At 53.0% G+C, this 23,916-nt stretch overlaps 1 protein-coding gene across 2 annotated transcripts in view; it reads right to left on the bottom strand.

Annotated features, from left to right (window-relative positions):
- Positions 1-23,916, bottom strand: part of LOC144732909 (sodium-coupled neutral amino acid transporter 3-like) — a 130,782-nt gene that overhangs the window by 47,200 nt on the left and 59,666 nt on the right. The window contains exons 1-4 of one of the 2 annotated variants that reach the window (XM_078614572.1): positions 15,272-15,454; positions 4,733-5,015; positions 2,800-2,878; positions 1,773-1,891 (exon numbers count right to left, since the gene is read on the bottom strand). In XM_078614572.1, coding sequence (XP_078470698.1) covers positions 1,773-1,891; positions 2,800-2,878; positions 4,733-4,833 — 299 coding nt within the window. In that variant the 5' untranslated portion in view covers positions 4,834-5,015; positions 15,272-15,454. Of the gene's footprint in view, positions 1-1,772; positions 1,892-2,799; positions 2,879-4,732; positions 5,016-15,271; positions 15,455-23,916 lie in introns of those variants that run through there. The other variant, XM_078614573.1, reaches the window with a different exon arrangement.

Here is a 23,916-nt window from a genome sequence, read left to right as displayed (position 1 = left end):
ATCGCGGCCTCAAAGCGCACCTAGCCTGGCACGAGAGCTGCGGCGAGATTGCGGTGCGCGGCAGCAGCAGCCGCCGCCGCTGCTGTGTGCACGCGTATATGCGCACGCGCTACACTGAACCCATCTCAACCGCACACACACGGCGCACTGCTCACAGGGTTGGGCGGTGGGGGGGGGCGGCAGGGGGGGGGGTCACGCGGATTTGTCGGTTACCCTGGCAAAGGTTCCTCCTCCCTCGCCACAGGAATTAGCATACGCAGTGTGCAGACACAACCTTCTAGAGAAGCCGCGAGCCATGCAGATTAATCCCCTCTAAGGGACAGGGACGGGAGTGGGGAGGCCAGGCATGGGGGGGGGATTAAAATAGGAAGCTCAAACGAGGGAGGAAAAAAGAGAGAAGGGAGGGAGGCCTCGTCCATGAGCACGTTTGTGCTGGCCCGAGAGACAGGGCCGGAGATTGCTTTTTTGCTTTGGTCCAATCAAAGTTGAGTGTCTTTTTTCTTAGTTTAACACGTAGGCTTTTTTATATTCTTTGGGTCCTTCGGTAAAGTCACGTAGATAGGTTCAAAGAAAATAACAAAAACTACGCTGACTTTACCGAAAGACTCAAAGAATATGGATTCCTGCAGTCACGAAAGCTTTAAGTCAAGATTCGACGTGGGCTTTTTTTATTTTCTCACAGTTGCTGAGCACACAAAAGGGCCCAAAAATGCTAAGCGGCCAGCAACAAACAGCATTGCTGGAGGAGGAGGAGGAGGAAGAGGTGCACTCGACGAACGCGAGCACGTTTGTCGAGATCGAGCGACGTAATCGTAAGAATTTGAGAAAAGAGGAGACGCCGGGAGGGAATTCCCAAGTGGAGCAGAGAGGTAGAGAGAGAAGCGTTTCGATTTGAATTGTGGTGGTTGGACGCAATATGAATGGAGGGCTGTTTGACTAAACGTTACCACGCTGGTCAGTGTGGGTTGGTGAAGGGGTTGGTTCAGGTATCACTCGCCACTGACATTAGTCGTGGCCAGGAGTCGAGAGCGCAGTATGTGAAACACTGCGCCATTTAGGCTAACGGAGAATATAAAACGATGACATGACGAGACAGAGCAAGTATGTGTGGTTAATGCAGACTTGATATTTATTTGGTGTTTGAACATCTGTTTTGTTGGCAGAAAGGGTCAAATCTATTCTTATTTTTCATCAATGTTGTCATTCATTAAACTCGCATCTCACCTGCACCGAGGAACCACAGACGAGCAGGAAGGAAGCCACGCGGCAAGCCGGAGCCTGCGCTCTAAACAATTGCCCAAAGCTCTGCGGTCCTTTACATATTAAGATGTTCAGCCAAACAATGAGCCTTTATACATGTTCTATTCTCATTTAACTCTTTACAAATTATAGTGGCACTTAAATGCCTCAACATCTCAAAAGGCGCCTCACAGCACACCTCATCTCAAGCCAGTTAACTTATCTATTGCAGTCTAGCCTAGGGGACCCCACCTCCACACGGCAGCTGTCCCTGTGCAGCAACAAGGTGTGCGTCGCAGCGGCCTGCATGAGTCTGCCAGTATGAGGGCAACGTCGCTATGTGGCTCTTTCCCAATGAAATAATTTGCGAGTAATGCACCTGGAGCGGTGCGTACACATCATTACGCACGGTCGTATGTTGAACTTCTTTCGCACCGTACATAGCCAACCGTGCTGATCGGTGGTGCGGAAATCTATCGTGGGGGGGGCGGTGGGGGCGTTGGGGGCGAACCATCGCACGTCCGGCTACTCACACGAAGAGGACGATGCCCGTGTTGGCCATGGCGTAGGAGAGGCCCAGGATGCCGCTGCCCATGATGGCGTTGCCGAGGTTGAACACCGACATGCCGAACGATGCCTTGCCCTCATGCTGCTGGCGGAGAAACAAAAGCGTGAGCGCGCCGGCGTGGCCAACGTCGCCGATGTGCAGAAACCCCCACCCCCACCCTCAGTCTGAAGCCCACCAACCACAGCCGCCATACATTTCTGGGAGGCTCAACCGGGACTTGAGGCGAGCTTGTCAGCCGCGCAATCATGTACACGGGCCCCCACTGCCCACTGCCAAACCCATGCCCACTAGCCCCGGAGGCCTGGCCCATATTGCACGTTCATCGCGAGCTGAACGCGAGGCCGGAGAAAAGATTAAAACTGGCGACAAAAATCCCGATGTTTGTAAATGCTTCGGGGGACGCCGGTAGCGGCCTGCATTGGCCAAACCGAGACGTTTGGTAACTTTACTTTCATCAAGTCGAGGTGTCGCCTCCTCAAGTGAGCAGCTTTACTTTCATCAAGTCGAGGTGTCTCCCTCCTCACAGAGCTATGTCTGATATCCCAACAAAGTGACTTCCTATCCACACTTAGGGGTGCTGCATTATCCGGGGAAACCTGATGTCCTATTGATCTTCGTTGCATGGCAGTCAAACCAATATATTATTTCGTTGAATCTCAGAGGAGTAATTCATCCGAACTGAAATGATGGATTTTCATTATATCTAGTGACTTTTGACCAGACTGAAACCATCAACTCGCCAGACTTGAGAATCCAGTTTAAAAACAGGCGGCCGAAACCCAGATTCGAACTTGCGTCTCATCTGTGTTGGCCCAGTGCTCTGATCCATGAGCCATCCACACACAGCGGTGACCTCAGCGAGTTGAACTCTCAAGCCGTGCGATCATTGGCGTGCGTGCTCGCGCGTGTATGCGTGTGCTCGTGTGCGTGTTTATGTATGCTCGCGTGTTCACACACGCGCGTGCGTGCGTGCTTGTGCGTGCGAGTCTCACATCTGTGAACTGTTTCCCCGGCTTGTTCACCTGACCGTCTGGCAAAAAACGTTCCGTCTCCTCAACGTCCCCATTAGTCCTGTAACGCACACAAGACCCTGGTTCAAACAAATCATGTTGGCAAGGGTTGATTGGGTGAGGGGGTTCAATCATTGATATGTCATTGATTACGTAACGCTCGCCAACACGCCTGTGTGCCGCCTGTAACTGCAAATATCCCTTGGTTCACCGTCTCCTGCCAGCGATAGTGAGGTTTGTTTGGCTACACTCCACCATGCTGGTCACTGTGGGTTTGGCGAAGGGGTGGGTTACTCAGGACCTGTTTAGACATCACTCGCCACCAATGTTAGCCGTGAGCGGGAATCGAACTCAGGTCGACGCTGCGCTGTTTAGCCCGCCCTACCCACCGATTGGTATAACCCGACCCTTTAAAAGTGGAGTTGTACCCATTTGGCTGTGTACATTGTCCCTGGAGAAACTGGTTGGCGACTTTTGCTTCGTGAAGATCCGAGCAGGTAATGGGCACTGCGGTTCGCGCCCTGCGGTTTGTTTTTTAACGATCCGCTGGGTTATCTGCGCCTCCCGCGTCACCAGAAACAAAAGTTATAACTGGAGTAACAGCATAAGCGTTTTCAACCGCAGCTGTAAAAGTGTTACCCTTTGGAAAAGACATCACTGAGCTATTTAATCAGGGGCATGGAAGCCAGCGGGTAGCTGTCAGGGAAATATTCGGAGGCATATTTGCAAATAATTCCTATTGCTCTGGTCCGTGTCTCCAAGTTTTGGTCAAATCGCTTGGATCACAATGGCCGGTTTTGATTCAATCAAGCGCATCCCTATGAGCAACACAACTTTATACTATGGGTTTGTTAATATTGGGCCATCTTCACGAGGGTTGTAGCATGCCTCACCCCCCCTATCCCAGTTCAGGAGGGATGGAGGTAACGCATAAACGCCTTCAATCTCGGTTGGAAAGTGTTCACGAAAATCATCATCACCATCACCGTCAACAACAGGCTGTAAATGCACTGCGCAGTACTGTACACATGCCCTTAAGATGCCATTAACAGAACAAATGATACGCATACCTGTCAACCCCCCTTCTCAGTGCCCACCTTATTACAGACAAATTCAGACCTTATGGGTCACCCCGTGCCCTTCTAAATCTCAACGTTCATCCTACAAAGTCCCATCACAAGGGAGAAACACAAATAGACAAACATTTTATTTTTTGCCCGTACTGAAACGGCTATATGCCGTATGGGCCTGAAAACTCAATTTCCCCTGTACAAGAACACGGGTAAACCGTGATGGGTTGACAGGCATGGACACGTCTTTACATTTGACACTTGACGGTTTATAATTGTCGTAGGCTTTACAGTTAATAGCAACGCTGCCCTGGTGGACTACCCCGGTTATTGCAGGCTCTCCTGGTGGGAATTCACCGGTGCAATCACAGGTTGCCTTCGATTGCAAGGAAATGTCGATAGGCGCCTCTGTCAACCAATCACGAGGCAGGATTTATGCTATTAATTTCAACAACAATATCTGGGTCTGTCCCATGACCTCTTGCCCGTGACCCTTTCGACACTTCAGGTGGCTTCAAAGTGCCCCCCTGGCTTGGCACAAGAGCTGTGGTGAAAAGCCACTTGGAGCAGCAAGCCTCTCGTTTCAAAGAAGATCTCCGAGTGAATCTCTTGTCCGCAATTAGGGTGGCACTTATAACAGTACGGCAACTAACTATGGCGTACGTCTACTGCACATTAAATATGATTCATATTGAACGGCATCGTATATCTTATTCGCAAACCGCCAATGTTGCCGTCGCAGGCGGCGTTGCCAAGCCAACGTCACAAGACGAATTCAGCGTCGACAATAGAACCAGCGCGGGGACGGCCACCGTCAAGAGCCGCCACCGCCGGCGCGGACGTACCCCTCGTACTGGGTCCGTGAGGCGTCCGCAAAGCCGTTCAAACTCCCCGTTCCGTCGGGAATGGGAGTCACCATCCTCAGCTCCACGGGACCTTTCTCCATTTCGGTTTCAAGCGCGTCGTCGTGAGACGCTCCCCTCGTCTGTCGCTAGCACGGTACAAGCCCGGGCCCTCTTCAACAACGGTCTCGTCGTCCGTCTCTCCAAGGGAGTTTCAAGCCGATGATGATCGGACAAGGCTCCCGGCGGCTCCGTGAACTTGCACTGATCGTTCCGAAGGGCGTCACTGTGGGGAGAGAGAGAGAGACACGGAATGGTAAATTGGAAGTTTTTTTTTATGTTGTCTGTGTCACGTTCTGTGACGATTGTTCAGGTTGAGTGACCACCATGGAAGCAGAGAAAACAACGAATGGTGAATTAGGATGTTTTTGACAAAGCAAAATATTATATTTTTTTACAATATCAGATCAAACACAGTGAAGACTTCACGCTGCACCAACAAACGTGCACACTGCTCCGAATGTGTGGCCCACGCCTAAAAATATGCAAGTTTGTATCCAAGGCAATTCATTGAGTACCACTTTATTGGCAGATTGTACTGCACATGGGCTTGGCGCTGCCATAGGAATGTGGAATTTCCACCACTGGCTCATGCTCGTGAACAGGAAACGAGCAACCCTCCAATGCATCCATAATAGAGGTTTTTTGGGTTCGATCGCGTAAATATAAATGTGTCATTAAATCCATACCACCCGACACAGCCAATTAGTAAGGTTTGTTACGTAAAAAAGAACGTGCCAGTACAGCACCCACCGGTGTGTTGGAGAGCAATTCCACAACATTCACAATACGAGTACGACGTTTCGCCAGTAATTACAACGAGCATCATCAGGCGGAGAAGCCAGGTTTGCATATTTGAACGGGAATCCATTTTTTTTATTTTGTCCATTTTACTTCGTAAAAGTTATCACGGCCCATCTACCTCACTCGCTCGTCCTGTTCTCTTAAACCTGGAAACACTGAGTCATCCAGAGCTTCAAAGTTGCAGGCAGTGAGCTCCGATGTTGGCAGTCTACCGGCTTTATGCCGATTACGTGCGGTGGCGGCGCTTTCTGAAAATGCCACCGCCACCGACGATTATTTACCAACCACGAGGCCTGATCGATGCCATAACACGCCAGCATTTGGGACCTAAGCGGCATCGAGCCGGGGGGGGTAACTTGAGATCGTCGCTCCGGGTGTGCCGCGGCGGAGAGAGCCGATGCTCAAGACACCGTATCGATGCGCTTTTAAAAACGCGTTGCTTTGTTGATTTTTCCACAGGCGGATAAATGTACATGGAAGGTTCTCGCTGTTTTTTAACCATCTATTATTCTTGAAGCCAGTGGAAAACTTCAGAATTCAATCTGTGCGACGGGATACTGAAGACTAATTTAAAAGCTACGCCTAATTGCGACAGGCCCAACGATCGCACACGCCGCCTGGCATTCGGACCGGTATTGCCAATTCTGCGAATGTTTGACGAGAGATGCGGACGATTCTTTGGGTTCTCCCTCGTGACAAACTTTCGTGAAGGGCAACTATTCACAAATCTAGGGGGGACTTTCTGCGATGCGACCGTCGCGCGGACCTTAGGATGCGATTCCAGGACCGCGTCAAGGATCACCTGCGGCTGTATTACAACGCCTCGGACTCGGTCAAACGTCCGGTGGCATTTAGGAAGCGAATTTTCTAGGTCTGCTCGACGACTTTACCGCTTTAAGGAGTTGTAAACGCCGCTTCTTCATTCGCACGTGCGCCACGCGACGCCTACCGGGGTAACGCCCCCTCCCCCACCGTCCACACAACACGGAGCGACCGTGGGGGCTACCGCTCGCCCCGTTCGTTTTACATCCGTGTCCGTGACAATGGTAATACATTATCAATAAATACAGGCACTGCCCTTTGTCAATCCACTGCTGGACAAAGGCCTCCCCCCCCCCATGCCGTGTCGATTGTGGGGGTTGTTCGAGCGTTTGCGCGGCTCGGCAAAAAAGGGTGAATATTGGGGGCGGGGAGGTTAGGGCGTCGTTCGTCACCGACGGCGGCCGTGGCTGGCAGTCGAAGGACCGTCGTGCCCGCTTGCTGCGCCTCGCCACATCGGCGAGAAAAACACCCCTCAACGGTCCGACCGCGAGTCACGGATCGAGGGGTCCAGCGTGGGGCGCGGCTCTGCGAGGAAGTGATCAGCGGGCTGGATGCCCACCGCATGGGATTGCGGGAACATGAGCCAGCGGGTCCTGCCGGAGGAGCAACATTTGGGCCGATCCTATCTCAGCCAAAGGAGGGAAAGCGCCCGAGAGCACGCCCGGCTTCAGGAGATGGAGCGGTAAAACCGGCTTTCGCGCAGGCGCCAGGCGGATTATTACTTCGCAGGAGCCACAAGAGGTGGCGACGGCTTGCAGAGGCCTTCATCCAGCGTTGGATTAATCGTGGCCGATGATGATGGCAATAACGGTAACCAACCACAGTTGTAGTTAACGTGTTTTGAAATTATTTTGATATGGCCGCACGCCTGGCCTGTTCGCACGTTGTCCACAACACACTGATGACCACGATGATGGTGACAGTAAAGTAGCCCAATCAAAAATGGCTTTGATTTAACGAGCGTGAGGTGCTGGTAACCTCCACAGGCTTACGTGAGCCAATGCCGAGACTTCAGAACAACTACTGGTGACTCCTCACAGACTAGTACTCTCTTTAGCCACCTCACCCAGTGGTATGATGATGGTCTAAAGCCAAACCCCGAGAGGATTTCAAAACAATTTTCCCTCAAGCACTCAGGCCTTGCCACTTATTTATTTTTCCAATTAGAGTGACAAATAAAAAATTAACCCGTAAAAACTAAGTTTTTCACTATAAATCCTTTATATGCGTGGCGGCTAGAGTCCTCTCGTCCTCTGGCTTGAGATGGCTGCCACCTATGGGTCAGATGATTGCCTGCCACCATTAAGCAATTGGTAATTAAATATAACAAAAATTTTCCTAAAAAGTGTAAAATTTTGGATTTTTTTTTCACGAAAATAAATTGTCACGCACAATGAGTCTGTGTGCAAAATGTCAGCTCGATTGGATCACGGGAAGTGGGTTAAAAAACGACCGAAAGATTTGCACGGTCGTAAGCGCGCAAGCAAGCAAGTGAACTTAATATAAAGGATTTAAAAAAAGGGGATCAGACAAAGGACAATCTCAATATTTTGGCTGACTGGGCTTCTCTAAGCAAAGCAGAGACCATCCGAGCTTGCGATGGCAAAGGAACAAATCACGGTGGTCGTGGTGGAGGCGAATCTAACTTTTGAACCACACACCGACGAGCCAAAGGCACACACAGAGAGCGAACACAGCAGTGGCTGACACCCAGCAAACTATCGCGGTTGGCCTGGGCCCTGTTGGGTGTAAGTAATGAGATGTGGTTCCCCCTCACCTATTCACCATCGCCCTCCCCCCCAGCGTCGCCTGGAACCTCCGTTGGTCCGTGAATCCCGGAGCAATTGCAGCGCTTACACACTCAATATAGCCACGCTGCCTGCCAGCAGCAACAGCATCATCATCGCACACGCCGGGAGGCTTTCGAGGAGCAGCCAGGATGCCACGTGAAAGATTTGCCGGCGGCACTCTCAAGTGCCAAACGGGAACGCACACACACGCACGCGCTGACCCGCGTGCGCGCGCGTTCTGCTTCACGGGGTGAAGGCATCGCTTATATTTAGCGGCCACGCCAGCCCTATTTGTCCGTGAAAAAATACTCAAGCGGCGGCGAAATGAACCGGAGACCAGGAATAGAAACGCGGCACGGTGTACAGTCGAGGGAGCGACGGCAGCGATAGGACACGGCAGTCCTCCCCGGCGGGGAGGGGGAACGGTCCACTGAGGGTCTTGGCCAGCGACGAGGGCAACTGTCGACAAAGGGAGCGCGGCGTGCCGTGCAAGCAGGCAGACTCCGGCAGGACGCGTCACGGCCGGCGGTCTAATCGCTACGGCGGTTCCGTTAAGAGGAGTCGGAGGAAGGTCCCAAGCCCGGCAGCGGTTGTAACAAAACGACGCAACGTTTCAAGGGGAAATGATAGCACAGAAACCTACGGTACCATTCCGGCGTCCCGTTATGTTTGTTTTTTCATATTGTATTTATTTACAGGTCTTTATCGATCCACAGCTGGATGAATGCCTCCACATGCCGTGCTGGTCACGGCGGTCATTTTGACCATACTTCACCACGCTGGTCAGTGTAAGTTGGCGCAAGGGGCTGGCGTAGCCCCAGTCGATACATCACTCGTCGCTGATGCTGACCGTGAATCGAATTGAGGCAGCCGGGTTTGGAGCACGGAGCGCGAATCGCTGCGCCACCGCTCCACCGCTACAAAAATTAACCGTCCCGAATTAAAGATTCGCCACCTCTTTTGCAAAGGAGACCTGCACCAACAGCCAAGTGGTGGTATACTTGCAAATATATCATTTCGACACTGGCACACAACGCACGTGCGTACATCGAACTTCTTTCGCGCTGCACGTAGCCCACCGTGTTAATCGAAGGGCGCGGAGGAAGGACGATAAAACTAAACACAAAATACGATGTGCTCTCACGCAGGACGGCAAAGTGCCTTTGAACGTCCACTCTACAGCAGTTGGTGTGCTTTGTAAAAATTTGGCACCGAAGCATCGAGGATGAGTGGCTCAAGGTCGAGCGAACCGGTCCTGGCGGTAAGCAACCTCGCCGCCACCGCTACACTGCGCGGCCTCGAGGTATCATCGTCGTCATCATCGCCGCTGCCACCGCCGTTACAGCGCTAGCTTGTACGCGGCGCCGAGGCTCAACGCAAATTTTCAGGAGGGTCCTGCCCTGTTTTCGCGGCAGGGGGGGTGGGGCGATGGCACCATTCGTAATCAGAGTCGCGTAATGTGCAAGGTACTTTTTCAACATTGGGATGCTTGGCCAATACCATTTACAACATTGTATGGGGCGGTGTTAAAGATTTTTTTTTTGAGCTTTGGGAGGAACCTGGAGAAAACCCATGCAGAACAGGGGGAGAACATCCAAACTCCGCACAGAAAGGCACGCGAGAGACAGGCCTTCTTGGTGTGAAGCGCCAGTGTGCCAAGGCGAACATCTGCCAATGAACCACAGGCAGTCCCTTTAATAGCCCAGTGTGTGTCAAGCCGCAACTTGTCACGTTGCAATAATGCTCACGGCGAGGTCACTATCATGACCGGGCACGCCAACAATTGAGTAGCTGCTGACAGGAGAGGTTACACAACGCTCACTTAAAAAAATTAATGCTCACAGTTCTCCAAAGCTAGTAGACATCGCCAACACTGAGCAGAGGTGGCAGTCAAGGAGAGGAATCGTGGGCGAGGGGACGTCCCCCCCCCCCCCCCCCCCCGAAGAAGTGGAGCAATTAAATCAGCTCTTGGTGCACGTGCCGGGCGGACTGTTGCATTGTGGGATCGCTTGAGAAGGTGGCGGCTTAGGGTTAGCTTTCATCCAGCAGTGGATCGACCGCGGACGATGACGGTGTTGATGATGTCACTGCACATACCGTGTAGACACACAAGGCCTATGGCGAATCTCAAACGGTATGCAACGATCAGAATACGGAATACTTGGATGGGAATACCCAGGGCGGTGTAGGCTTGGGTGGCCAGGAGATGGCAGGGGAGGAAAATTATTCTCAAATCTACCCATGTGGAGCTTTTGGTGTTACAATGCCTTTTGTGTGTGTGGGGGGGGGGGGTTCCCCAGGTATTCTGGCATACTGCCTGCCACATGCCAACTTCTGATCAATAATGGCATTGGACCAACATTCCCCGAGCTAGCGAGGTTTTCCTGGGTAAATAAAGGGCGTTATGAATAGAGGTCAATGCAAATGACGAATAAAACATGTTTGTTCTGCCTCTCGTGATTCGTCTAAGTTTGTTAAGGTGCCAACCTTGGCGCCACAGCTGCCACGAGTCCACATATCCACAAGACAAAGATCCCCCGCGTTATGGCCTTAACAGACTTTTGGGGCCAAGTTTTGCTCGTGAGCGTTTACGATGGGCGGCCAGCACCACGCCACTACCGCCACCGTACCGAGTGTGAAGCGGTTTCGAGGATACTCTTCCCCCCTCTAGGCTTCCGCGTGGCACTAGCGGCGGGGTACAGGTACGGACACGCGCTCTGGCATTTCTGGGTCACCGGAGTGAGCGTGCAGCCAAAGTCGTTGGCGGCGGCGGCGTTGTTCCAGAGGAGCACAAGCGTCAATGGGAGCGCTTCTTCTTGGCTGCTTGGCACAGCGCTGGGAGGAGAAGGAATGTCATTGAACCCCCAAAGTCGACAACACTATTCCCGTAAAAAAAATCATCATGAAATATTGCTCCTTGCCGCTGAACAGGGCACCCAGTCGCTCGGGTGGCGAGTGCTCCTGCCAATAACATAGGGCAATCCAGCAGTTTAACACAAGGCACGACCCTGCTGACGAGACACAAAAAGGTCGAAACCGGTCCAGAGGTTGCTTTTGTAAACGATTCCTGCTGGATGATGTTGGTCTGGAAAGCTAATAGGGCCGATTGACTCAAACGTATCTTTATTTATCATGTGGAGGCACAAAGCCAGGTTCCGCCTCGACATACTCCACCATGCTGCGACCGGTAATTCTCCACAGCGTCGCATATTAGCTTCGTGCACTCTGCAGGGACAGCGTGACTGAGAAGACCACTCAGGATGCATATTAAAATTTGGTCGCATGGCAGTTTGAATCGTAACACACGTAACGTTGACGAGGATCATTATCGCCACGATCATCATCATCAGCCATAGTCTACCCACTGCTGGATGAAGGCCTCTCTCCACGCCGTTGCCATCCCTCACGTGACGCCAAAACCCAACCGGTGTGGTCCGTGACGCACCAGCGCATTTCATTGCTCTGTGTCATCGGGGGGCGGCCATCCTCTCCAGCACGATTCCCCATTTGGGGGGCTGTCGTTCCGTCACCACTCTCATCTGTGATTGCAATCACCCCTTCTAGCCGTGGGGGGGGGGTCTCATCCCCAAAAAGCCACCCCCCCCCCTCCTCTCATGTATGCAGGCAGCGATAGGTGTTGGCATCGTGCATTGGTGAAATCAATTGCAATGAGAGCAAACGTTTGGATCGAGCGAGATACACATTGAACGCAAGAGCGCATTTTCAAACAAGCCACCAGAGTCAGGGGTCTGCTTTGGGTGGCGGTGTAGTTAAATAGGCCCTAAACAGAACAAATCCCACATTAATTGTGTAAGCACAGATGAGCAGAACTCCGTTTCTGTAACTGCGCATATAAATGATACAATGCGTTTCAGTCCATCACGCAGCAGTTGTTTAAGCAACGCAAAATCAGCTTGCAACGCCAAGAGGCAAATGACACGACTTCAAAATAAAAACACTCACTGCCCCGCGGCCACAAACCGAAGGATATGTCACGGCTCACGTGCGCCACACACGTCCGTGTGAGGTTCCGTTTCACAACAAGGCAGCAACCAGACACTGCCCGTGTCCAGCTCGTGGGCAGTCATTTCCACACTCACCTCAGACTTCAATCCTCGCCACGCGCGCACGCGCACACGTGGAACACGTGGCACGCGCGCGCGCAGACTGAGATCTCAATCTTAATTTTAAATCGGCTCCTAATTAACGCAGAGCGCGCTCATTGCTTAGCGCGTCACGTGGGACGCAATTGAACGATCGTGGGACCGTGTTTGGCAATCATCGGGCGCGTGCGGCGTGTGAACGAGTTCACTTTTGCATTTGAATGGCGAGGAGCAAATTGGTGAACGCGGAAAGGCGGAGCGTGGCGGTGGAGCGATGTCGCGCGGAGCGCGGGGCTGGAGCCGAAAGCACGACAGACAACGGCAGATTACGAGGGTTGGCGTTCGTTTCGAGTTGGTTTCATGATGGATGTGTATTAAAGCTCGCGTGAAAGCTGAACGCTTGAGACGCTCTGCCATTCGACTTGAGGCGTGCACACTGAACGGCGTTGTGTCGTGGCCGTGTGTGGAGGTGTCCACGTGTGTGTGTGGATGTGTCTGTGTGTGGGGGAGCGGTAGTGTAGCGGTTAGCGCGCTGCGCTATGAACCTGGCGACCCGAGTTCGATTCCCGCTCACGGCCGTCAACACCCAGTGACGATTATCTGAACCGAGCCTGGGCCTCCCCTAGGTCGACTCAGCCTCAAATGAGTATCTGGTGCGGTGCGTAAACATCACCACAAGGGAGACAAAGGCGGCCGGGCGTGGTTGCTGGCTACCCACACCTTCGTGTGCCGTTCCGGCATTTATAGGTGCTCGCTAACAGCACTTGCCCCAACAATCTGTTAAGGCTATACGGGGGATCTTTGTCTTTTGTGTGTGTGGATGTGTCCGTGTGTCATGTAGACCGCATGCCCGACCGCCGTATGTTCAAACAACTTTTGTTCGGCCGGATCGAGGGGGCTAAACGGGCGCAGCACGGGCTAGAGAAGAGATGGAGTGATGTGGTACAGGAGGACGTGGAGCAGACTTGCCGATGACTGGTACCAGCGGTGTCAAGATCGGCCTCTGTGGAGGCTCGTGAAGGACGCTACTGGGCAGTTGGAGGCAGTCGCCCTCCAACAACAACGGAGGGCGGAGGAGCGACGCTCACAACAACGAGCGGAGCGCCGAGTGGACAAAGCACAGCAAGTTAGCATAGTAGGGGGCACAGGTGGTGCATCAGCCACTCATCTCAGTCAGCCGGCCCGTGGCACCTGGGTCTGTCCCGTGACCTGCCAGCGGGCGTTCGACACTTCACGTGGCCTTAACGTGCACCTAGCCTGGCACAAGCGCCCTGATGACGTCACCGTCACTTAGTGGCGATTGTTGTGTGGATGTGTCCGCGTGTGTGGATGTGTCCATGTGTGTGTGTGGATGTGTCTGTGTGTGTGTGCATGTGTCTGCGTGTATGTCGACGTGTGGATGTGTCTGTGTGTGTGTGTCTGTGTGTGTGGATGTGTCCGCGTGTGTGTGTCTGTGTCTACACGTGTGGATGTGTCTGCGTGTGTGTGTAGATGTGTCTGTGTGGATGTGTCTGTGTCGACATGTGCATGTGGACGTGACAGAGTGTGTGTGTGTGTGTCCATGTGTGTGTGTGGATGTGTCCATGTGTGTGTGTGTCCGCGTGTGTGTGGATGTGTCCGTGTGTGTGTGTCCGCGTGTGTGTGTGGATGTGTGTGTCCGTCCGCGTGTGTGTCCGCGTGTGTGTCCGCGTGTGTGTGTCCGCGTGTGTGTCCGCGCGTGTGTGTGGATGTGTCCATGTGTGTGTCCGCGTGTGTGTGTGGATGTGTCCATGTGTGTGTGTCCGCGTGTGTGTGGATGTGTCCGTGTGAGAATTTAAATTAAATGCTGCCAGCGCGAGTTACACGAGGAGGGGGCCGTTTGTTTATGTCGGTGACGTCCACATCCGGAGCTCAGAGTGAGCGGCTGAGTCGCCGGATTATCGCCACCAATGCCAACACAACTCGGATGTTAATGCCCCCACACACATCGGCAAGGATGTCCCCCCGTGTAGCCTCGACACACACACACAGAGGCTGTGTTTTACTGTTCGAGGTGCTGTTTGCGAGCACCTATTATATTTCTCGGGCATGTGGTGTTGTGGCCAGCACCACGCCCGGCCACAATGCTGATGTTCACACACGTGGGACCCGGCAGACCGAGGTGGGTCTGTGTGTGGGGCGGATCCCAAATGAGTGTTCATCAGCGGCCGGGATCTCAACCGCTGCGCCACCGCTCCCTCCACACAACAAAGGACAACGGGCACTGGCGAGACGGAGAAGAAACCTCTCATTAGACAAAGACACCCTCCCCCTGCCCCCGTGTAGCCTTCACACACCGCTGGGGCAAGTGCCGGTCAGGCGAGCCTGTGAAGCACCGATGACGGTCGGCAACGGCTCACGACGGGGTGATGGTGTGCAGTGGACAGAACCACGACCGGGACCGCCTTTGTCTCTCCAGTACTGATGATGATGTGTTTTTTTAAACGCACACACACAGACCGCACCGTGTGCTCAACTTGAGCCCGTGTCTACACCACAACCCCACAAGCCCCAGTGTTGCCAGCTTAGAGACGACAAGAAGCCCACAGAGATAGTGAGATTCACACCGCCACGACCACCACCTGCACCACCTGCACCGGCCGAACACATTGACAGGCACCCCCCCCCCCCCCCCCCCAATTACAGACGCGACATTGCCAATACATGAGACGGGGCAATGCACGCGCCAGTAAATCCGTACGATCAACTCTCATCATCATCATCCTCATCATTCTCTCACTCACCTCCTTCTGCCCCCCCCCCCCCATCAGTGTTTGCTAGAGATCCCTCGACCGAATCGTCGCCTATTGTAGTTTCACCAATTTGCCGATATATCGGAGGTGTCATACATGTGTGTGTGTATACACAGAGCAGTATATGACACCGTGCAGTATACATTTAAACTGTGCGTTGTGTGTGCGCGCACGCTTGCTGTCTCCCCGTACCTTGAACAATTGTGCTTGCCAGTTGCCACCACCACCACAGCCACCACCACCACCAAGCAGCAGCAAGCAGCACGCACTGGGAGAGATCTCTCTCTCTGTGCGAGAGACGGCGCGGTTTGTAAACTCGGGGGAGGGTTCAGGAGGCGGACGCCGATGCAGACGCGCGCGAGTCGAGCGTCACTCAGAGCCCGCAGCGAGTCGCGCTCCGCTCTCGATTCCTCGTTGTGCTGCACCTCCCTCCCTCTCTGCCCCCTCCTCCTGCTGCTGCTGCGACCACCCCCATCCCTCCCATCATCCCACGTCACGAGTTGTGTTGGTCTGTGCGTGTTCTGTGTGTGTGTTGTGCGTGTGTGTTCTGTGCGTGTGTCCTGTGCGTGTTCTGTGTGTGTGGTGTGCGTGTGTGTTATGTGCGTGTGTTCTGTGTGTGTGTGTTCTGTGTGCGTGTGTCCTGTGTGTGTCCTGTGTGCGTGTGTTCTGTGTGTGTGTCCTGTGCGTGTGTGTTCTGTGTGCGTGTGTCCTGTGTGTGTGTGTCCTGTGGAAGTGTGTGTCCTGTGTGTGTCCTGTGTGTGTGTCCTGTGTGTATGTTGTGCGTGTGTGTTCTGTGCGTGTGTGTGTCCTGTGTATGTGTGGTGTATGTGTGGTGTGTGTGTGTCACTGTGTGTGTGTCATGTGTGTGTGTGTTCTCTGTGTGTGTGTCCTGTGTGTGTGTCCTGTGTGTGTGTGTGGTGTGTGTGTGTGTGGTGTGTGTCACTGTGTGTGTCCTATGTGTGTGTCCTGCGTGTGTGTCCTGTGTGCGTGTGTGTCACTGTGTGTGTGTCCTGTGTGTGTGTCCTGTGTGCGTGTGTCCTGTGCGTGTGTGTCCTGTGTGTATGTCCTGTGTGTGCGTGTGTCCTGTGTGTGTGTGTGTCCTGTGTGTGTGTCCTGTGCGTGTGTCCTGTGTGCGTGTGTCCTGTGTGTGTATGTCCTGTGTGTATGTCCTGTGTGTGCGTGTGTCCTGTGCGTGTGTATCCTGTGTGTATGTCCTGTGTGTGCGTTTGTCCTGTGTGTGCCTGTGTCCTGTGTGCGTGTGTCCTGTGCGTGTGTCACTGTGTGTGTGTGTGCCCTGCGTGTGTATGTCCTGTGTGTGCGTGTGTCCTGTGTGTGTGTCACTGTGTGTGTGCCCTGCGTGTATATGTCCTGTGTGTGCGTTTGTCCTGTGTGCGTGTGTCCTGTGTGCGTGTGTCCTGTGCGTGTGTGTCCTGTGTGTGTGTCCTGTGTGTGCATGTGTCCTGTGTGTGTGTCACTGTGTGTGTGTGCCCTGTGTGTGTGTCCTGTGCGTGTGTTCTGTGTGTGTCCTGTGCGTGTGTGTCCTGTGTGTGTCACTGTGTGTGTGTGCCCTGTGTGTGTGTCCTGTGCGTGTGTTCTGTGTGTGTCCTGTGCGTGTGTGTCCTGTGCGTGTGTTCTGTGTGTCCTGTGTGTGCGTGTGTCCTGTGTGTGTGTCACTGTGTGTGTGTGCCCTGTGTGTGTGTCCTGTGCGTGTGTTCTGTGTGTGTCCTGTGCGTGTGTCACTGTGTGTGTGCCCTGTGTGTGTGTCCTGTGCGTGTGTTCTGTGTGTGTCCTGTGCGTGTGTGTCCTGTGTGCGTGTGTCCTGTGCGTGTGTGTCCTGTGTGTGTGTCCTGTGTGTGTGTGTGTCCTGTGTGTGTGTCACTGTGTGTGTGTGCCCTGTGTGTGTGTCCTGTGCGTGTGTTCTGTGTGTGTGTGTCCTGTGCGTGTGTTCTGTGTGTGTCCTGTGCGTGTGTGTCCTGTGTGCTTGTGCGACGACGCCAGCGACCCGAGTTCGATTTCCGCTCACGGCCAAAACAAACAAACAACCCCGTAGCGAATATACGAAGCACGCGAAATTCATTGAATAATTCTGTCACCGATCTTAATTCTGGTGCAGTTATAACGTTTTATTACCTTTAAATTGCACGGGCCTCGAGCACACTGCTCCGCCGATAGATCACGTTTAGATGTCTTGCATTAACATCGCACAGACGTGTTCGGCATTCCTCCTCTACAGCGCTCCCAGACGCCGTTCGTAATACGAAGGTGTTCACATATTAAAGTACACGTACACTATTGATGAATATTTACCCAGACCGAATCACAAAGCTCCTCTTACAAAAGTCTTCTGCCCTGGCTCTTTATTTCAGATGCTCTTGGGAGTATTTTTTCCCCTTCATTGAAGAAGACGAAGCGTGCCCGGAGAAACCCCCTACACACGGGGGGGATAACCACCCATGTGTTCTGAAGACAGGTCACCGACCTATCTGCTGAACCTCCTACAATAGGTCACGCGGTGATATCCCGTGTAGGTGGGTGGCCTGATGCAATGTTACGTTCGCACCGACCCCACGACACAAAGCACGGGATTGCACGCTCCGTGCTCCCCAGTACAGAAGAACAATCAGTAGCAGCGACGCGGAGGATACAAGTAACGTCATCAACAAGCAGACGATACCCCCCTCCCTGCACGTGAAACTGTTTACTTTTATTTTTTTACACATCGCATCAGCCACCGTGGTCTTCTGCGAGTGCATTGCTTTCAGCAGCATTGGTCCAACACAAGCACACACTCGCACCGGTTTCGACATTCAGTGTCTCGCCACCCAGCGATCAACTCGCGCGCACATCGCGTGGTTCACAAAGTATCCATTAGAGGAGGCAGACGCCAAATTTGGGCATCCTGAAATTATAATTCCCATCTCATTTCGTGTCCGTCAAATCAACTTAGATCACTGACAAGCAATTTGGGGGGGGGGCCTCACTGCCCCCCCAGTAACGGTGCTGAAACATCATCAGCTGTGCACGGCCCCCCTCTGGCAGACGAGGCTGGAAGGGAGCGGGCGGGTGAGCGGGCGAGCGAGCGTGTTCTGGACCCGGTGGAGAAGGACAACGCCCCCCCCACCCCATCGTGCCGAGGGGGTTCACTCGGCAGCAGAAGCGGTTGTACGGAGGCCGTCCGGAGGGGGAATCGCCCCCCCCCCCCCCGCAGACCGCCCCCGCCGCCATTCCTGCTGGGCAGCACGGAAGGAGTCTCCGCGATGAACATGGCCACAGAGCTGTTCTGCCAAGATAAACGTGAGCAAAAGCAAACAAAACACTCGCGTATTTTCGAGCAAGTTTGCCAAGAGAAAATCATTGTCGGAGGGGATACACCTGGAACACACTGCTACCGGACGCGGACTGGGGTCAAGCTGATGAACCAAACAGGCGCCGATGAGAGTGCTGTTGCAAAGTCACAAATTGACACGGACTAGCAACGTTCCATTGCGTACCGTGGAGAAAATATCGTCAATCTCGACGATAGGACCTGCCCGTGATGCATGCGTCAGAAGCACGGTCACCGACGATGGGAATATGAAATGCGAGCCGGAAAGCGCACGTGCGGAAAGCGTGAAGGCGGGCACGCGTGGGACTACACCGGCATCGCAGGATTGAGGAACACACGGGTCAGAGAGCAAATGCGCATCAGAGGCGGCGTGTGGAAGACCGTTCGGAAAAGCACGTGGGCTTGCGGCCGACACAACCGATAGCAGCGATGAGGTGCCAATGAACGAGACTAGCGATGGAATGGCAACCTCCGATCCGTCTCAAGTGGCCTCCTTGTCAAGCCCGTGGTCCATCGCATTGGACGAAGGGAACGGCGCTCCCTCCCCTCTCGCTCTACGCGTCTTGGGAGTTCGCTCGCTGTCCTCACGTTGGGCCGCACGTCTGTATCGGTGCTGTCCCCGCCTCCCGTCAGTATCTCAAGACGTTTGTTGCCCCCCCCCCCCTCCCGCGCCTCTGGACATCCCTTTTCTTGAGTGAAATTCGTGCCGCGCCACAAGACGCTCTCGACGAATGAGATGCTACGTCTTGCCTCCGCGGGCCGCTGTCGGACGCAAAACGTCGTTTCGTCGCCCTGCGACAATTCCGAACGGACTCAGTCCGGATTGAAATTGGGACGGGGGGGGGGGGGGGTGGAAAGGCAAATACCAAAAAACTCAAACAACGCGCCACGGCAGCTTAAGGGGAGTTCTCCGGAAATGAAACGAGGCCACGCACCATTAGGCTTGGCCTATGCTTTGTAATCGGCACTCTGTGGTCACATAATGTGCCGCAGAACGACGCAACCTCGAGCGACAGCACGGACGTAATCCCAAAATCACATTCTCCGTAATCCCAATACAATTCAGCGCATCCGTACTGTACGTATAGAGCCCCCCTGCCGTACTGTACGTGGATGTGGCACCCCCTACGGCAAGCGTTTCAATGCATCCTGCCCGCACTTCTATAATAGGTGTCAAAAAAAATTCCTACGTAAATTGAAGCCGTTCGCACAAGGATGAATAATCGTAACGATGCAATATTTAGCCACTCGTAGCAAGCCCCAACCAATCCCAAACGATACACAAAGAGTATCAATTTCCCGCACCGTTGGCTACGTATGGTCCGATAAAAGTTCAACATTTTATACAATTCAAATAATTCATAAGCCCTTTTGTCAATCCACTGCTGGATGAGGGCCGCTCCTCACGGGACGGGTCCTGCGGGGTTATTTAACCGTACTTCTCCACACTGGTCAGTGCGAGTTGGTGAAGGTTGGGACCACAAACATGGGAGCATTCAAGTACGGTACAACAATGGATTGTGCAGTCCACAATGTAGCCCTGCCTGCCCGTGGCACGAACCGGAGAGAGCCTCGCTTCGATATTTGGAAGCCACCGGAGCTGCAGCACTTTCAAATCATTGAGCTTGCCATCTCATTTCTTTATAACTTATTTTTGTGTTTAGTTTGTGGTCTTTGCCCCCCCTCCCCGCACCTCCGATTAGAAAGGTTGGCTACGTACGGTTGGTGCGAAAGAAGCTCAACACACACACACACACAAGTTCAACACACACACACATACAAGTTCAACACACACACACAAGTTCAACACACACACACACAAGTTCAACACAAACACACACAAGTTCAACACACACACACACAAGTTCAACACACACATACAAGTTCAACACACACACACACACACAAGTTCAACACACACACACAAGTTCAACACACACACACAAGTTCAACACACACACACACACAAGTTCAACACACACACACACAAGTTCAACACACACACACACATGTTCAACACACACACATACACACAAGTTCAACACACACATGCAAGTTCAACACACACACATACAAGTTCAACACACACACACACACAAGTTCAACACACACACACACACACAAGTTCAACACACACATACAAGTTCAACACACACACACATACAAGTTCAACACACACACACACATACAAGTTCAACACACACACATACAAGTTCAACACACACAAACATACAAGTTCAACACAAACACACATACAAGTTCAACACACACACACACAAGTTCAACACACACACATACAAGTTCAACACACATACAAGTTAAACACACAAACATACAAGTTCAACACACACACACATACAAGTTCAACACACACACACAAGTTCAACACACACACATACAAGTTCAACACACATACAAGTTCAACACACACAAACATACAAGTTCAACACACACACACATACAAGTTCAACGTACGTTAAACCCTCTATCCGGGTCCCGGATCCAGCGCAGACCACCGCGTGGTGACAGCGCGCGTGCCCGTGCGTGTCTGGCGGTGAACTCTTCCTCCTCGCACACCACGCGCTCGGCGTGCGCCGACTCGCAGGCGCCGTTACCGCTACGCACGCGCTGCTAGGGGCTTGTGACCAACTCGTGCGGATTGACCCCCATCTCGGGAGCGAGGCCGGTGGGCACGGCAGGCCTGCGGCGAACGGTGCGAGGCCGCGGATCCGATGTTGTACCGCACACCGATCACCGGCCCCGCACCGACCAGCGTGGTGAGAAGTGCAGTCACATTCTACCACACAACCCTGCGCGGCAGTGGCGAGGGCCCACCCCCCCCCCCCCCCCAAAACCCCGTCCAGCACCGGACTGACAAAAGGTTGCGGAGGTGTGGGAGCATAGAAGCACGGTACAACGATGGCTTTGTCTGCGCTGCCCTCTGCCGCTACCCTGTTGGTGCCGGCCCGTCCGTCCGTGGGTGGCGCTCGTTCGTCCAAGAAAAAAAAGGCGTCCAAACTTCCAAGCTCAACGCCATTCCGTTGAGTTTGGATCATGGAGCGCTTCCTTGAATAAAACAACGAGATGGTTATTGTACACACACACACGTACGCACGCACGCCTGTGAATAGATACAAGTGTGCACGTATGATTTGGCTGTGCAGAATGGCAACAAATTTAGCAGAGGCTGTATGTGTCCCGCCGTGCAAGACCTATCAGATACATAGGAATAAATATGGTGGTCATCCCTGCACCTTTTACAAAAATTATACGGCCAGTTGGTTGGAATCTGTCCAGGTCCATCATCCATCTGGGGTGGATAAAATGACTGCCACTTCATAATAAGCCAATGGCGATTGTGCTGTGTAGTATATATGTAAACGAAACTCAACACATTCGTGTGACCTAAAAAGGAAAACATCTCAAATAGGTGACGTTTTAGGCAATGACCCTAGCACATGAATGGCCTTATTATTATTTGTGCTTGCAGACCACCAACAACGCAGACGGATCAAGTAAGATATCTATGTATACAGATTTACCCCCGTCATAGGAATGTGGAATTTCCACCGCTGGCTCGGAGCTGTAACCAAGCGCGATGAGCGAATCTCAGCATAGCTCCTGACAGGAGGTCGCTCGTTGGCTCAGGGGTCACAGCGCCTGAGACATCACCGCCCAGTTTCCTGGGTTCGAATCCGGCTACAGTTGCCTGCGGTTTAAACCGGGTTCTCAAGGGTAACGAGTTCAACAATTCCCGCACTTTTATTTCCCCGTGTTCAGTTTGTTGTCCCCCCCCTCTCCCCGCACTTCCAATTAGCGTGGTCGGCGATGTACGGTGCGAAAGGAGGTTAAAAATACATCAGGAGATACGCGTGAAAAGTCGCATTCAATTTGTTTTTTTTTTCGCGCTCAACTTGGCAAAATTCCAGCCGTGGGAGTTCACGAATGTTTGCTCCTCGTACCACCCACAATGCACGTGCTCCCATTACGAACGCGAACGTCACACAATCGGTCACTGCTAGGGGTCGGCACGGTTTGAACCGACTCAAACTGGTTTCAAATTGAGCAATCCAAACCAAACCAGCGACGACTGAACCAAACCAAACCAAAACCAAACCAAACTAAGCTAAACCAAACCTCTTAAGTTGGCTTGAACCAAACTAGTTTGAGCCGGTTCCACCCTGTCCGAGCCAAACCGAGTCGGTTTTCGTAGCCCCAAACCAAACCGAACCAGTTCAAACAGAGCCAAACCAAACCGATTTGGTTCGGTTCAAACCGCGGTTTGGTGGTTTGAGCCAAACCGTGCCGACCCCTAGTCACTGCTACTCGCCATCTACACGCGTCTTACATTCACACAGAGGACACAATTTGTTTATAGCGAACGTAGTCGTTGTTGTTGTCATTGTTGTTGTTGATTGGCGTCTTACTCCGGCTGTGCCTTTGGGAGTATTGCTGCGCATTTAAAATACGATTGCATCGGGTAAAATACCCCCAAAAAATTTTTCGTTGGTCCATCATGTGACAGACACCTTCTCCGTTAACTGTGTGTGCGTGGGAAAGGGCGCCCCCCCCCCTCGTGTGGGGGTAAGAATAGGGGGGTCACCGGAAGAGATCCCCGGAACGGGTTCTGTGGTGCGACCCCTTTGCGAAGCGAGCGACTTGTTCGAATCTTCTTCGTTTGGCGACGCCGAGAGCAGAGTTGGAATTAAATCAAAGGAAGAAGAGACGGTGGAAAGTTACCAAAACATATATATTAAGCACAAATAACTCAACTCCAATGAAATACTGTTACAAATTACAAAAAAAACTACAGTTTATAGATATGGCCGTGCAAATCGCGATGGGATTCACGTTGCATTTTGCTGCTCAAGGCACATTTTTGTGCGTACATTTTTATTTGTTGCTGGCTGCCGAATCGCCCCAACAGCTATTTTCCTTATCATCGCTATCATCACCATCATCGGCCATGGCGACAATGCAGTGCATTTCTCACGGTCCTTAGATATAACAAAGATTCCCCCTCATCATAGCCTGGCACAAGTTGCCTTCATCGCTCCGTCTCCCCGGCGGACGTCCCCTCGGTTGCATTCCGTCCCTTGGCTGCCGCTCCGTTCGCAGCCTCGACCGTCTCGTCCCTTCGAGCGACGCGACCTGCCCAAGCCCCCCCCCCCCCCACCCCCACCATTTTCTTTTCTTAGCAGTCAGAATTGCGTCGTGAACCTGCGTTCACATTCTCTCATCGGCGACACGGCGGCCCCAGCGGCAGCGCCGCGCTGGCCGCTCGTTGCAGAGGTTCACGGTTCGGCTCCAGCAGGCCGCCCCTGGTCAACGCTGCTGTGCGCGCGATAAACCGTGATCACGCTACGCGGCGGTTTGCTTCCTCGCAGTGGACGTTCAAGATCCCCGTGACGTCATTCGTAAGAGTGGGCCCACGCTGAGTGCGGCGGCGTCAGGGTCCAAAGTTGCCAAATTAGAATGTTACCCGCAACAAACGTTCTGTGTTGTTCGTGTG

This window comes from Lampetra planeri, chromosome 44 (assembly GCF_965212315.1).
Source record: "Lampetra planeri chromosome 44, kcLamPlan1.2.h2, whole genome shotgun sequence".
In the NCBI taxonomy this organism is placed as follows: Eukaryota; Metazoa; Chordata; class Hyperoartia; order Petromyzontiformes; family Petromyzontidae; genus Lampetra; species Lampetra planeri.
The sequence above is the reverse complement of the archived record's forward strand: the minus strand, read 5'-3'. Positions and strand labels throughout refer to the sequence as shown.